Here is a 12901-nt window from a genome sequence, read left to right as displayed (position 1 = left end):
TGATCGATAAAAAAAATATTTACTAATAAAATATAATAAGAACTGAAGATTATTAATACCGCTACTATTATTATTATTATTATATAAAAGTTGTGTATATAAAGAAAAATCTGATCAATGAAATAAAATCAAATAACAAGACAATGTAAATGTAATAACATTACAATAAAATGTACAGTGAATAAAGAACTCATCGAAGTTTTCATTCGTACTGTAGTTGAATGTTGTATTTACGTGTTATTGTGTAATAAATATATAATGGATATGAAAACTATCGATCGCATTTCTTACGTGTCGATTCGTTAGGAAAATTCAAAATGGAACCGAAAACTACCGCACTTTACGCAAACTGTGCGGATCAAAATCGAGAGAAATTAACGCGAGCGAACATCGAGCAGATTTACAGATTCGGAGAAAATGTTCGTCATGGACAGAGAAATATTTTCCACATACGTAGGTTTCAGGATCACAGAAAATAGCTGAATCGTTCTCCACGAAAATAACGTTACCACTTACCTGTTCGAACTTTTTTTTTGATTTTTTAGTCGCGGGAACTAGTCTGCCCTCAGTAAATAATCTTTGCACTAACCTGTTCGAATCCTCCCAGCAATTCCGTCGTGTCCATGGTCGAGTTGACGGCGATTGACCTCAGTTTTTGACCCGCAAGCTTCGCCAGAAGATGCACGATGCTCGTCTTCCCACAGCCGGCTCCGCCAATCTGTGAAATTCGGACGACAATTAGTCTCACGTTAAACCGTAGGAGATTGTGGACAGCTATCGATTCATAGAAATGCTACTCACCAGTATCGCCATCCAGTTCATGTTGACGCATTTTACCAGACTCCTCAAAGTCGCAGTTTGATTTCTCAGGAGCAGTAAATTCTCGTCGTCATGGATACGAGAAGAGCTGCGCTCCAACGACACATCCCCCAAGTGGAAGCTGTCTTCGGTTACGTACGGAAGAGGTTGAACAGGAGGTAGCGGATAGACGTCGGCAGGAAACAGTTCCGCGTATAATTCTGTGACCTTGAGTAGAGAGTATACTTGAATACGCATAAACTCGATTCGAGCATATGAACTTAATTTTCACGGAAGGATTAACGATTTTACGCATTACTTTGAGCTTGTCCTCTCTGGTTCTCATTCTATCCACGTAGATGAGTTCCACCGCTGCGCCAGGGTTGTAATGGCGGATTTTCTCTTCGCCAGTCACATCGGCAGATCGAATGGTGGCCTCGCACCATCTGACTATGTCTCTTAGATTCATCTCCCACGGGGCACCACGGTATCCCCAGGCTACGCCAGCCTCTGAAGCTAGTTTGGAATTGAACCGAACCATCTGTGCTACGAGAGCGTTCGAGAGTTCAGGAAATTGAGCCGAGGCGATGAACGTCAAGTCAGCGTCCGACAGAGCTTCTACGAACACCTGACAAGCACATGTCGGATATTAAGAAGAGTAGCTCGATATTACTGCTCGGCAACAAGCTTCGATCAAAGGAGAAATTCTTACTTGGGTGAATCTGTTCAGGAATGATTTGGGGAGTCCTCTTCTAGCTCCTCCCTGTCTCAGCGGGTTCTGGCAGGCGAACAGCTTAGTGCCCGGCTTCACTAAAAAACTTCGTCCCAATTCTGGGATGTACACCTCACCTCGGTGATCCAAGCAGGCGTTGAGACCTTCCAAGACCGACTGAGATGCCAAGTTTAATTCGTCGAGCAGTATCCAGTGCCCGGCCCGCAATGCTTGCAAGAATGGACCGTCTCTCCATGCGAACTCTCCGCCATTGCCACCCTCCACTGGCAAGTCAGCACCGAACAGATCGGACACATCTGTCTGTTCGCTTAAATTGATGCGAAGCAACTTGTGACCAGAAATTTTGGCTAGAGCCGAGACTAGGCTGGTCTTTCCGACTCCGGGACTGCCTTCCAGAAGCAGCGGCTTACTCAGCTGTAAACTTCGCAGCAATTTCACGGTGTTACAGCCGGTTGTGGGAGCGGTGAACGTAAATGTCTCCTCGCCCTGAACGGGACTCTGTCCTTTGGGAATGAAAAAGGGCTTGATTCCGAAGCTGTCGACGTTATTTTCAGCTCTTATTTCGCTGACTTCCATCGTCGATTCGTCTGAAAGATTCGAGCCTAGAGTCTCCTTGATTTGGGCCGTTAAAAAGCGGCGGGAACTTTCTTTGAAGTCTTTCAGTTTCTCCAAGCTTTCCATTCCTGTCAAACCAGACCCGAGACTGTCGACGTAGGTTAGAAATGCACCGTGTAAATAAGCATCGCTGATTTCCAACTTTGAGATGACATTAGTTTTGTCGGTCGATGTATTGATAAAGTTAACCCAAGTCAGAATGTCCCTTATGCTGACGGTGAAACGCCTTCCGATCTCAGACGTTGTCAGCCAGTCGACGAAGTCGAGGATTGCTGTGGCAATCGCCTTACTCGTTACCTCGGAATTGTTCGCCAAATTGTGCTCAATTATCGCGCGTAAGTCTTCTTTCTGTGTACAACCTTCGCACCAGATTTCAGTGAACCTATTTCTTAGTGCGGGGGACAGTTCCTTCTTGCCATAGTCACCGCCAGGGTTCATAGTTCCGATAAAATGGAATGTTTCATTGGCAACAATTGTGTGATTGTCTTGATTATCACTTCCAGAATCCACTCCCTTCTCCGTCAACAAGAGGCTACGCTCAGGTTCCAACAGTGAGTTCAATCTTTCCAACACGCTGTCGTCAGCCAATGAGATTTCATCCGCCAAGAATAAATCGCCGCTTAACATGGCTTGAATAAGTGGTCCGTCGACCCACTCAAAAAGTTTCTGGTCATCGGAGTCACTGTGATGTCTGACCGGTCTTAGGCTTCCAATGAAGTCCGAGGACTCTGTGTGCATGTGACAGTTTACGGTGTACAATTTTTGGTCACTTGTGGCAGCTATGACTTGGCAGATTGTAGTTTTTCCACCGCCAGTTTCTCCGACCAACAAGACTGGCTCTTTGAACTGACAGGCTTTGCCAACCAATACTGCCAGTCGTCGCATGTGGTAGGTCCATACTATATGCCCAAACATTTGGTGTCCCTTGTCCATGACTTTTTCCAGTATGAATTTTGTCACCGGAGATGTCTTGTCATCTAATGTGAACAACGTGGCTGGGTCTACGTCTCTTTTCAGGTGCTTCTTGATGACTTCTCGAATTTCCTCAGCTTCCTCAGGCTTCCTCACTTTTGCAGCCAACACGAGGTACCCCTCATCCGCTAGGTGCTGACTCCAGTCATACAAACGTTTGCCTACATCTGGCGCCAATCTGTATCGTTCGCCCCAACGAAACAGGTCACGCAGTGTGATGAAACCTGAAAACGGATTGAGTTTTTTTTCCATGCTTCCGAGTATTCAGAGTAGACTTTAGTGAGCAAGTATTTGATATTTTGAAAAAAAAATCTACGAACCCTGTTTGCCGGCAAAGGCTGCTGTACTTTTACGTCTCACCTGAAGATCGGTCATGACATTTATTATTTGTTTGCAATAGGAATCCGGCATACTACATCTTTCGTGTAAAATAATTTGTAATTCTTTAGGAGGTATATCGTTGAAATGTAGCTCGACAAATCGGTTTCTGAATGCCCTGGAAAGGACCTGAAAAAATATTCGACACAATTGTGTTATTGGATTTGCAGGGGCTACAACAACAAAATATATTTTGCTTTAAAATATCGAGATGTCTTTCCGATCCAAGTTACTTTTCAATGAATTCTAGCGAGATCCTTTACCTTTCTACCTCCGTAGAGGCCTGGTGGATTTTGAGTAGCGAACAACATGAAATTCGAATGTGCTTTTACGGTCTGTTGTGTTTCGGGGATGAAAATCTCTCTATTGTCATCCAACACTCTGTTCAATGCTTCGAGAACGTCACTAGGAGCCAAGTTGAGTTCGTCCAAAATTATCCAAAAGCCTGAGAAGAGTCAATCGGACACATCGATAGAATCGAGTCGACAGAATTATTGACCTAGGAAAAACGAGCATGCACATACCTTTGCGCATCGCCTCTACCAATACACCTTCTTTGAAGACCAATTTTCCGCTATCATCAGCGGCGTAACTCCCGACATATTCTTGCAAGTCCGTATGCTCGTGATTGTTGATTCTGACGCACGTGTGTCCAGAGGCTTTGGCTAGATAAGTGATCAGACTAGTTTTTCCAACGGAAGTATCGCCCTGCAGCAATACCGGCATTTTGCCGATAGACACGACCCGCACGAGATCTTTCAGATTTCGTCGCACAGATTCGGTCAGGATATACTGCAAGGAAATATAGTTGACGATAAAAAAACAACACATCGGCAAAAGGTACAAATTTTCAGACCGCATACTCACGTTACTCGGAATTTCTGGCTCCAAATTTCCTCTCACGACCCAGTATCCCTCAAAACTTATGAAATCTTCATCTCTGGCACATTTTGGCTTCGGTATCGGCATCCCCAGAACGGCGTCGACTCCTTTGCTGTCCAAAATGGCTTTGGTTATCATTTTTTGGACTACAGGATATGATGCGTGATCTAATTGAGTCAGGAAACTTAGACAGAATCCCTCGTACAATGATCTTTGTACCGAGCCACATGGATTTCCTGAAGCGACACTTAAAGCACGACACAATGTCCTTAAACTGTAGTGTGGTTTGTGAGCAGTTCCATCGGAGAGAGAATTGACAGCTTCTTTTCTGACTTTGAGATAGAACTTGACAATAGCTTCTTGTTTCGCAGGAGGTAGGAGCAGTTCCTTGAGGTAAGACCCTACCAGGAGCTGCAGGTCCGTCGGCTCTGTCAATTCGTCTACGTACAACTCCGTGAAACGATTTCGTAGACCGACTGGCAGTTCTTTTTTGCCCACATCTGTCGCTGGATTCATGCAAGCAAAAAGCGTGAAGTCCGGATGTCTTTTAATTTGTTCATTGTCTCCGCGTTCGATCAAGGACAAGGACCCGCAAGAGCCTTCCAGAAGTCCGGACAAACACTCTAAGGTTTCAGCATTTGCCAAATTGATTTCATCCAGCAAAACCCAGAATCCTTCTTGAAGAGCCTTGATCAAACTGCCCTCGATAAACGCGAATGCCAGAGAGTATTGTGTTTTCACTTGGGATTCCAATTTGTTCAGTTTCGTAGCAAGTGCTCCCCATTTTTCCAATAATACCAGGCTGCTGTTCTTTTCATCGGTCACGCTCGTTGGGCCCTCGGAATTTTGCCTCTTGGATCCTGGCTTAGGTGTGACATTCTTCGATTCTGAGTTTATTTTGCTCGTTTCGTTTACATTCTTCTTGAATCTTACAACAGCGGCCGAGGTACTGTGAGTCATTAACTTGACCAATGTCTTCCATCTCCTTTCATTGAAACTCCTGGCTACGTGGTATAGAAACTTTTCATTCGGTTCGATAGCGAAATAAGACCGAAATAACATTTCAAATTCCTCCCTAATCGGCGTTATCAACAACTTCAGATCTACTGGTTTATATCCCCCCAGAAGATCTGCACTCTCACTTTGTTGATTCATGTTGATCACGATTAATCTGTGGCCCGTACTTTGAGCCAGGTACTGAATCGAGCTCGTCTTTCCTGTGCCGGTCTCTCCCACAAGGAGTACAGGCTCCTTTCTCGCTACGCAGCAAGATATCCTCTCCAGTAGACACGTGGAGGGCCTCGTGAATGAAAAGTTCGTACTCAGACGCCGAAATTCAGGCCTGATCGATTTCTTACAGCGAACTTTTGCACGCCCAGCGACGAAAAAGTCAGAATTTTGATTTATCGATGGCTTGTGCGTGTTGCAGAAGAACTCAGCTTTTGTTTTCACTATTCCGAGCGTGTTTCCGATAACAGTAGCCAAGCCCAGTCTCGCAGCTGTATCAAAAAATCACCGACGATTGAACGTGATTCAAATCATTTGACAAGTGTACAGGTTATGCTTTGAGTTAAACTCACCTTGATCTGGCACGGAACAGCAAAATATATCGATTGCATCCTGGAAAACTCTAAGTGCAGATTCCGGAGATGAGACGACAAAGTTGACGATCGCACGATTGCACCATTTAATCAAATCCCTGGTCGAAGTTAGTCTGCCGGTTCTGATCGGTGAACGTTCTTCAGAATTTGCTTCAGCCTGGTGATTGCCCATTGAGAAAAATAGAAAAACATCGACCATTCTACTGGCGACGGTGGTCAAGACTGGGAAGAGGGTTTGTATCACGATGATGAGTTCGCTCCTAGACAATGGCTCAACGTTGATTTGTTGCCAATTTTTTTCCAGCAGATTCGAAGCCCCCGAAAATTGTTTGCATACTCCGGTCGACGTGGTTATCAATCGTTGGGTGAGGAATAACTGGAAGTCACTTCTAACATGAATCGTATCTCGATAGCCAGGTACAGATAAAGTTCCAGTTTCTATCAAGTTGCTCAAAACGCTAGCTACGTCTAGCGCAGCGCTGTCGATATCTTCTAGAAGGAGCCACTTCCCAGCAGTAGCTGCCTGTGTCAGAACTCCCGGTTGCCAAACAAACTCTCCTGGAATATCTGTACATCTGTAAGTTCCGAGCAACATTTTTGAGTCGGTTTGGTCACCAAGTTGAACTTTTAGAAAGTTCGATGGCCCGTGACCGGTTACTTTGGCTAGGTATTCGACCAGAGCTGTTTTCCCACAGCCTACTGGCCCCTGTAAGCAAACACATTTTCTTGAAGCTACAGCCAATGCTAAACTTCTAAGATTCTCCTCCATTGACGGTACAGGAACTAGACTGCTGCTATTTTCTCGTTCTTTCGTGTCCAAAACTGGTAGTAATATTCCACCGATAGGCGTCACCCAGGACACGTCTTTGGCGATATCAGCTATTTCTGCAATTGACAATGCTGTGGATTTTAACGGCCTTAACGACTCGGTACTGATGTTTACGAGAAACTTATCCAAATTTTTAAACCATTTTCGGGCACTTTTTGTAAATGTTGACTCTGACATGTCTAAAACAATGGCTATGCACTTCAAGGCAATCCTGAAAATAAGTCACAGAATGTTTAAAAGTCATGGCCTGGTGATCCACATGAGAAACTGGGGAACCTATCAGTAACTCACCATCTTGTATTTTCATCTTCACTCGTTAAATATTTATAAAACTCAGACCAATTCCATTTTGCTTTGAAATGGCAGGGTGCACTTTGCAAGATACTGTGAGATGCTGTAACTATATCAAGATCCGATACCTCGGGGACTGTGGAACTTAGAAAACTCGGCTTGAATTTTTTTACTTGTGTACTTCTGTCGATTTTTACCGTCTCGAAAGGAGCTGGATTATTCTCAAAGTATCGTAGAGCAAACCTGCAAAGGTTTTAACAAGAGATCGTTAGGAAAAAAAAAAGTTATCGAGCACTTGACACCTTGAAGAATAATTTGCAACAGAACTATAGAGCAAACTAAAAAAACCACCTACCCAAGTACATCTGGATGATTGTAGATTAATTTGCCCAAAACGACACAGTGTAATCTGTGAACATCGTTGGGATTCTCTGCGTTCCAGAGGCAGCATTTATCTGGTGTGATGGTCAATGATAAAAGTAGTAATAATATGTCAGGAAAATGGTCAGCAACATCTTGGCTGCTGTCTGGATTCATCAACAGTTCTCCTAGGAGTTCGATAACTCTGTCATAATCGGCTTTGATAAGATTCTGGAAATGACAAGCGACTCTCGTTCAGTTTTTTGTACCTCACAATTGAAGGGAATAAGCTTTTTCAAAATCATATTAATTCTAATACCCGATACGGTACCGACGAATTCAGTATTTACCTGTAGTTTGATAAACGGTCCAAACTTTATCCTTAATTTGTCATTCCGTTCACAGAAAATCCTCAGATTTTCAATAATCATCTTGAAATATGTCACTCACTAATAACGGGCTACAAACTAGATTCAATATTTATAAATATTTTCGACAAATACGCTTTTAACGGACAATGCAGGCTGAGCCCAGGTTACAACCCAACACGTGTGTTCACTGAAAAACTCACCACGCATTCTGACTTCACACAGCCGGGAACATGCGTATTCGATTCTTTTTTAGTTCGAATGCCTGCCACAGTCACTATATTTAAATCAAAACGAAAATCTATTTACGCGCTAACATTAGGGCGGGAAATCGAAGGGACCCACATGCGTTAATGGAGATCATCGATTGGCGAGGCACAGAAATTGGACATTATTTGAATCTATGTTCTTTTAAGTACGCGAACGCAATATCTAAAGAAATTTTTAATGCAAATAAAAGCACGCAAATGGAAATTTCCATGATTTGTTACTAATTTGTTACAGAGGCATCATATAAATATGAGAAATAGAAATTTTACAAAAGTTATCGACATGCATGGATTTTTTCCAGTCTATCTGTAATATTGATTGGACAAATCGATGAAACAGTACCGTTGGAAATACAGTAACTGAGCTTATCGAAGAAAGGTTTACAGTGACAATAATTGTTTTTGGAACGACTGAATTTCTCTTAGGAGTCCGGCGAGACGTGTAGACGTTGCAGGTTCACGTGTATTCATACTTTTACCACGCATGCGAAATATCTGCATGGGGTTACCCATTTGATTGCGTATCACCTGTGGCATCATACCAGGACTGGAGGGTTTCTCGATCGTTGTTATACAAACTATGCTGTTTTTGCTGTGAATTGAATTCACCTGTTGTTTCAAATACAAAACCTATAAAACAACAGAAAACACATCCATTCACATGTGGGGCCTACTATGAACTAACAATAAGTGCTAGACTAGATCAGTAACCCTGCAAAAGAGGCTCGAAATCTTATAGCTACTTTTTGTATGTACATGTGTCATTGCTGGCTTAGCGAGTGAAAAGGGATTCCGCATCAGAGCTTGAATGAATCTACATTTGAACAATTATTTACTTCTTTATAGAGCCCAACGACAGCATTAATTTCGTCTTCTTTAGCATTGAGTTCCTTCTCCAATGCCGCTGCCTGCTTGGCTAATGATTTGTCGTTAGCCTTTGCCATTTGCCCCTGCAACTTCTCATACGCTCTGTAAGATTTTGCACGACACATTAATCTAGAAATTCGAGAAGTAGATAGTTCTTCCACAACGAATAACTATCAGCAATCTCATTACTTGTTTAGCTCTTCAAACTGATCATGTAAGTTTATCAACACGTCACGGATTCCTTTTGCACTCCTTGTTCCATTCTCGATTTGACTAAACTGATTATCACCGATGTTTATTTCTTCCTGAAATGTTTAATATTACGACATCAGTTTATCAAAAACGATTGATATTTAGCTGCTATCGGCCGGTGTCTTGCTGACCAAGCTATTATCTTGTCAGAACTCTGTCATTTCAATTCTGTGATTAAATTGGAATCAGTACTTTAATTCATTGGCCAGATTTTGGATTGTCAAAAATATAATTTACTTGACGCTCTCTCAACAGTGCACTGGCGGTCAACGTAGGATCGCCTGTTAAACTCTTTCTAGATGTATATTGTTTCAGCATTTTGTTATAGCTTTTTACTTCATTTGGGCAACTGCCAGATCCAATTACCCGTTGCTGTGGCCAATTTCTTTCACCGGATGTACCACTCTGCATGAGAAATTGATAGAATATAGCGATCGTTGGAATGCATCTAAAGGGTATTTGAATGCTCATAAGTCGCTCTTCTAATATCTACCTCTTCTTCCTCGATCAAGGGATGTTGGGAGTTTAGTTTCTTGGAATTATTCGGTCCTAGTGTGACGTTGCAAGATGTTTGCATTTTTGGAACGCCATTCAGTGTTTGTGTTTGCATGGTCATCGACCCAGAATAATTAGACTTAACGGCGTCCCAGTTGTCATTTTGTGTTTCTAATATTGAACATTTAGGTGATTTTGGACTATAAGACGCGCGATCTAACAATGTTGATACCGGCTTGATCCCTTTACTCATCTTGCGAATGAGTAAAGGCGTTATTCCTGTGGTCATTGGCTGTCGCGTTTTCATTATACTGAGTACCTAAGAGAAATAATACAAAGGCTACAGGGAACTTGAGGCATCTCATAGTAACCTGCTCATCAACGGATCGCATAATTTTCAATTAGAATTTACAAAAACATCCAATGTAAAAATATTCTTGTACTGTACGTGGATTTTGAAAACTGATGATAACATACTTGTTGGATATTAAGGCCCAAATTATGGCTGGGTGAAACAGAGGTGCTGACGACGAATGGGATATTTCTGAAATTGAATCTGTTGAAGTAGGACCTATTGACTTTCTTGAGTTTTGAGGCTACCGTTGGTAGCTCATAATTTCTTGTTATCGTGGGGTCAAAATATCGCAAAGGTTCAGCAGATCTGCACTGCGCCGATGCCGCATTGCAATCTTCAATCTCATAACTCTGGCTCCTTTGACCTCGGGATGAGTATTTTTGAACTCCTGCGGTGTTATCTTGCGCAGATATTCTGAAAATAAACGAGCTATCATTCCGAACAACAAGTGAAGTTGGTATCAGCTTAGCCGCAAAATTATCGTCTAATTTTTCTACCTGCCATCGTTTCCCTCTTGCAAAACTTTTTGACCAGAAATGTGAACTTGTTGCTCAGTTACTTGCTGCTGTTGTTGATATGTCTTACGGGAGGAGATCTGTCCGCCACTGTCTACTTTGAATGCTGCATCATTATTTTGTGGCTGTGCCTCATGTTTACTCGAAGACATAGAAATGCTACCGCTGCCACCTTCTACGGCATTGTTATGATATATCTCAACGACTTCGGCTCTGGTTCGAGGCATTCTTTGGATGGGCGTTGGCGGTTGATGAGATACATGCGTAGCTGAGGAATACCCTACACATAGATCTAGATTATTACAACCGAAATTCATCAACAATATTAGTTGCGACTCTCTTGAGGCGACTGTACAGTCATTGAGTCACCTCACCTTTTTGTTTCTGTTTCTTGGAATATTTTCTGTCAGTTAGATTAATTTCCTTGGTCGTTACGGTGTTTCTTGAGTTAGCGTTCCTAAGTTTGGCCTTCTTTCGTTTTGTTTTCGATGTTACTGACAAAGTATCATCGTACTTAGTATTCAAAGCCCTTTTGACTACTGGTCCGGTATATGGAACTGATTTTTGTTTCCTATCAACTTTGACGATCTTCTTTCGTCTGATTGTAGGGGTACTATCGATGCTCTCAGACAATTTCAAAACCAATTCGTGTTTTTTAGTTTCTCTTTTTTCCTGAATCACCCCATTTTTTACGGATTCAGATTTATTCGCAGCGATAGATTGTCTAGTGAGATTCCTCGCAATCGCCAAATCGTTTTGTAAGAATACCGAATAATCATCGCTATGGTCATAGGGGCGTTGTGAGGCTGTTGCATCATCAATGTCATGTTCTTTCGATACCTGTGTTAGATTCGATTGTTAATTACCTAAAATATACCGACGGGATCCCTTGCTATTTGAGCTTCACAATCCGTAAGGCGAATCAAGATGCAACCCTATTGATAACTCATCCGATTATGAATAGTATTACGTCTGGTATTTCCAGCGATGTTACAGCTGTAGTTAGAGACTTGTGAGTGGATAAAGATTCTTGAGTTGTTTTGGCGGCTGCACTCAACATATTATGAGTTCTGCGTATTTGTTTTATGTGTCTATGTTCTGCGGAGATACTTTCGTTTTCATTTAAGGCTGTGCAATAGGGTTCGACATGTCTCGGGGATACGCGTTGAGACTTCGGAGATTGTTTCGGAGATAGTTTCTCATGATCTAAAATATATTATCAGCATATGAGTCGGAGAGAAAGTACTCGAGCAATGTTCATACAATCGACAGCAAACCATCGATGAAAACAACAATTAAGTTGTAAGCAAGTACAGCAGTTCCATAAATTTGATAGTTCACCTGCATCTCCCTTGGTGATTTCTTGTAATTTCTGTATTTCATGTAAGAATTGATAATACTTTATATCTTCGTCAGCTGCAGAATTGTCATCTCGGTTTTCTTTGTTTTCGGTAATTGGCTCAATCCTCTCTCGTGACAACTGTTTAGCAACGTTTTTTGGCTGATTTTGCTGCTGTTCAGCAATGTTCTTCGGCTGATGAAGCGGTTGCTGTTCCTGTCGAGGCGACTGTCGAATCATATTCTTCAGCATAGTTTGCGGAGGTTCATGAGCAGTTTGTATCGAATGTGTGGAGCACGGTTGCACTCCCTGATACAACATTTTCATGTAATCTAATTGGGATTTCAAAGAGCCGCATCTCGACTCTGCAACCTCCAGCTGTTGTTCTAGTTCTGAATACCAAATGTCAAATATTGGCCAAGGTTCATGTCAAGATCATAAAAAAAAAAACATTTTTGAATTCGTCGACTCAATCACCTGATAATCTTGTGTCTGGACCACTTCTGGTGATCTTTACATCGCTCGTATAGGTACTACCTAGGGGACTGCTGACCAATGGTGTATAATCTCCTGTAAGACAAATTGTAAAACAATATTTCATGATTGCGTAAATTGCGTAAATATTCACCAGAAGTCCACTGTTGCATTTTGCGGTCTTCCATGATGCAATCGTATCGAGATAATTTCAAAAGTTAATTAGAGCCATAACTTGTAAATTGAAACTGTCAGATTTGAATAGATGTGGGGCGTCTTTCTTTCGGAAGGAAAAAAATTTCGAAAATTGTTTATCAAAATAGTTGCAAGTGTGAATTTTTTTAAAGCAAAATAAGTAAATAAATGTAAAAAACCGCACGAAACCAAAATAGTTCGTAGGTTACGGTGCTCTAAATTAAATTGATTTACATTTCTGTTTCCATGTCACTTATCTTTCGTTTGTTGTCACTTTGAACAAAAGAACAGTTCGACACGGAATATGACGGAC

At 42.0% G+C, this 12901-nt stretch overlaps 2 protein-coding genes across 2 annotated transcripts in view; both read right to left on the bottom strand.

The window, feature by feature from the left end:
* Positions 1-8020, bottom strand: part of LOC105690913 (midasin) — a 72264-nt gene extending 64244 nt beyond the window's left edge. The window contains exons 1-12 of the mRNA XM_012409104.3: positions 7810-8020; positions 7455-7690; positions 7100-7342; positions 5959-7019; positions 4364-5877; positions 4021-4288; positions 3760-3941; positions 3439-3625; positions 1511-3342; positions 1118-1426; positions 802-1026; positions 590-718 (exon numbers count right to left, since the gene is read on the bottom strand). Of these exons, the coding sequence (XP_012264527.2) occupies positions 590-718; positions 802-1026; positions 1118-1426; positions 1511-3342; positions 3439-3625; positions 3760-3941; positions 4021-4288; positions 4364-5877; positions 5959-7019; positions 7100-7342; positions 7455-7690; positions 7810-7890 (6267 nt within the window). The 5' untranslated portion in view covers positions 7891-8020. The remainder of the gene's footprint in view (positions 1-589; positions 719-801; positions 1027-1117; positions 1427-1510; positions 3343-3438; positions 3626-3759; positions 3942-4020; positions 4289-4363; positions 5878-5958; positions 7020-7099; positions 7343-7454; positions 7691-7809) is intronic.
* A 94-nt stretch (positions 8021-8114) lies between these two features.
* On the bottom strand, positions 8115-12670 carry LOC105693205. Its single transcript, XM_025747158.2, has 12 exons — positions 12548-12670; positions 12397-12489; positions 11922-12311; positions 11551-11786; positions 10955-11420; positions 10563-10860; positions 10188-10479; positions 9709-10029; positions 9453-9620; positions 9153-9268; positions 8933-9065; positions 8115-8726 (listed from the first exon to the last, which is right to left on the bottom strand). The coding sequence occupies exons 1-12, from the start codon at positions 12579-12581 to the stop codon at positions 8478-8480; spliced, it is 2796 nt and encodes a 931-aa protein (XP_025602943.2). The 5' UTR covers positions 12582-12670; the 3' UTR covers positions 8115-8477.
* Between the last annotated feature and the right edge of the window lie 231 nt (positions 12671-12901).

Source organism: Athalia rosae, chromosome 7 (genome assembly GCF_917208135.1).
Source record: "Athalia rosae chromosome 7, iyAthRosa1.1, whole genome shotgun sequence".
In the NCBI taxonomy this organism is placed as follows: domain Eukaryota; kingdom Metazoa; phylum Arthropoda; class Insecta; order Hymenoptera; family Athaliidae; genus Athalia; species Athalia rosae.
The sequence above is the reverse complement of the archived record's forward strand: the minus strand, read 5'-3'. Positions and strand labels throughout refer to the sequence as shown.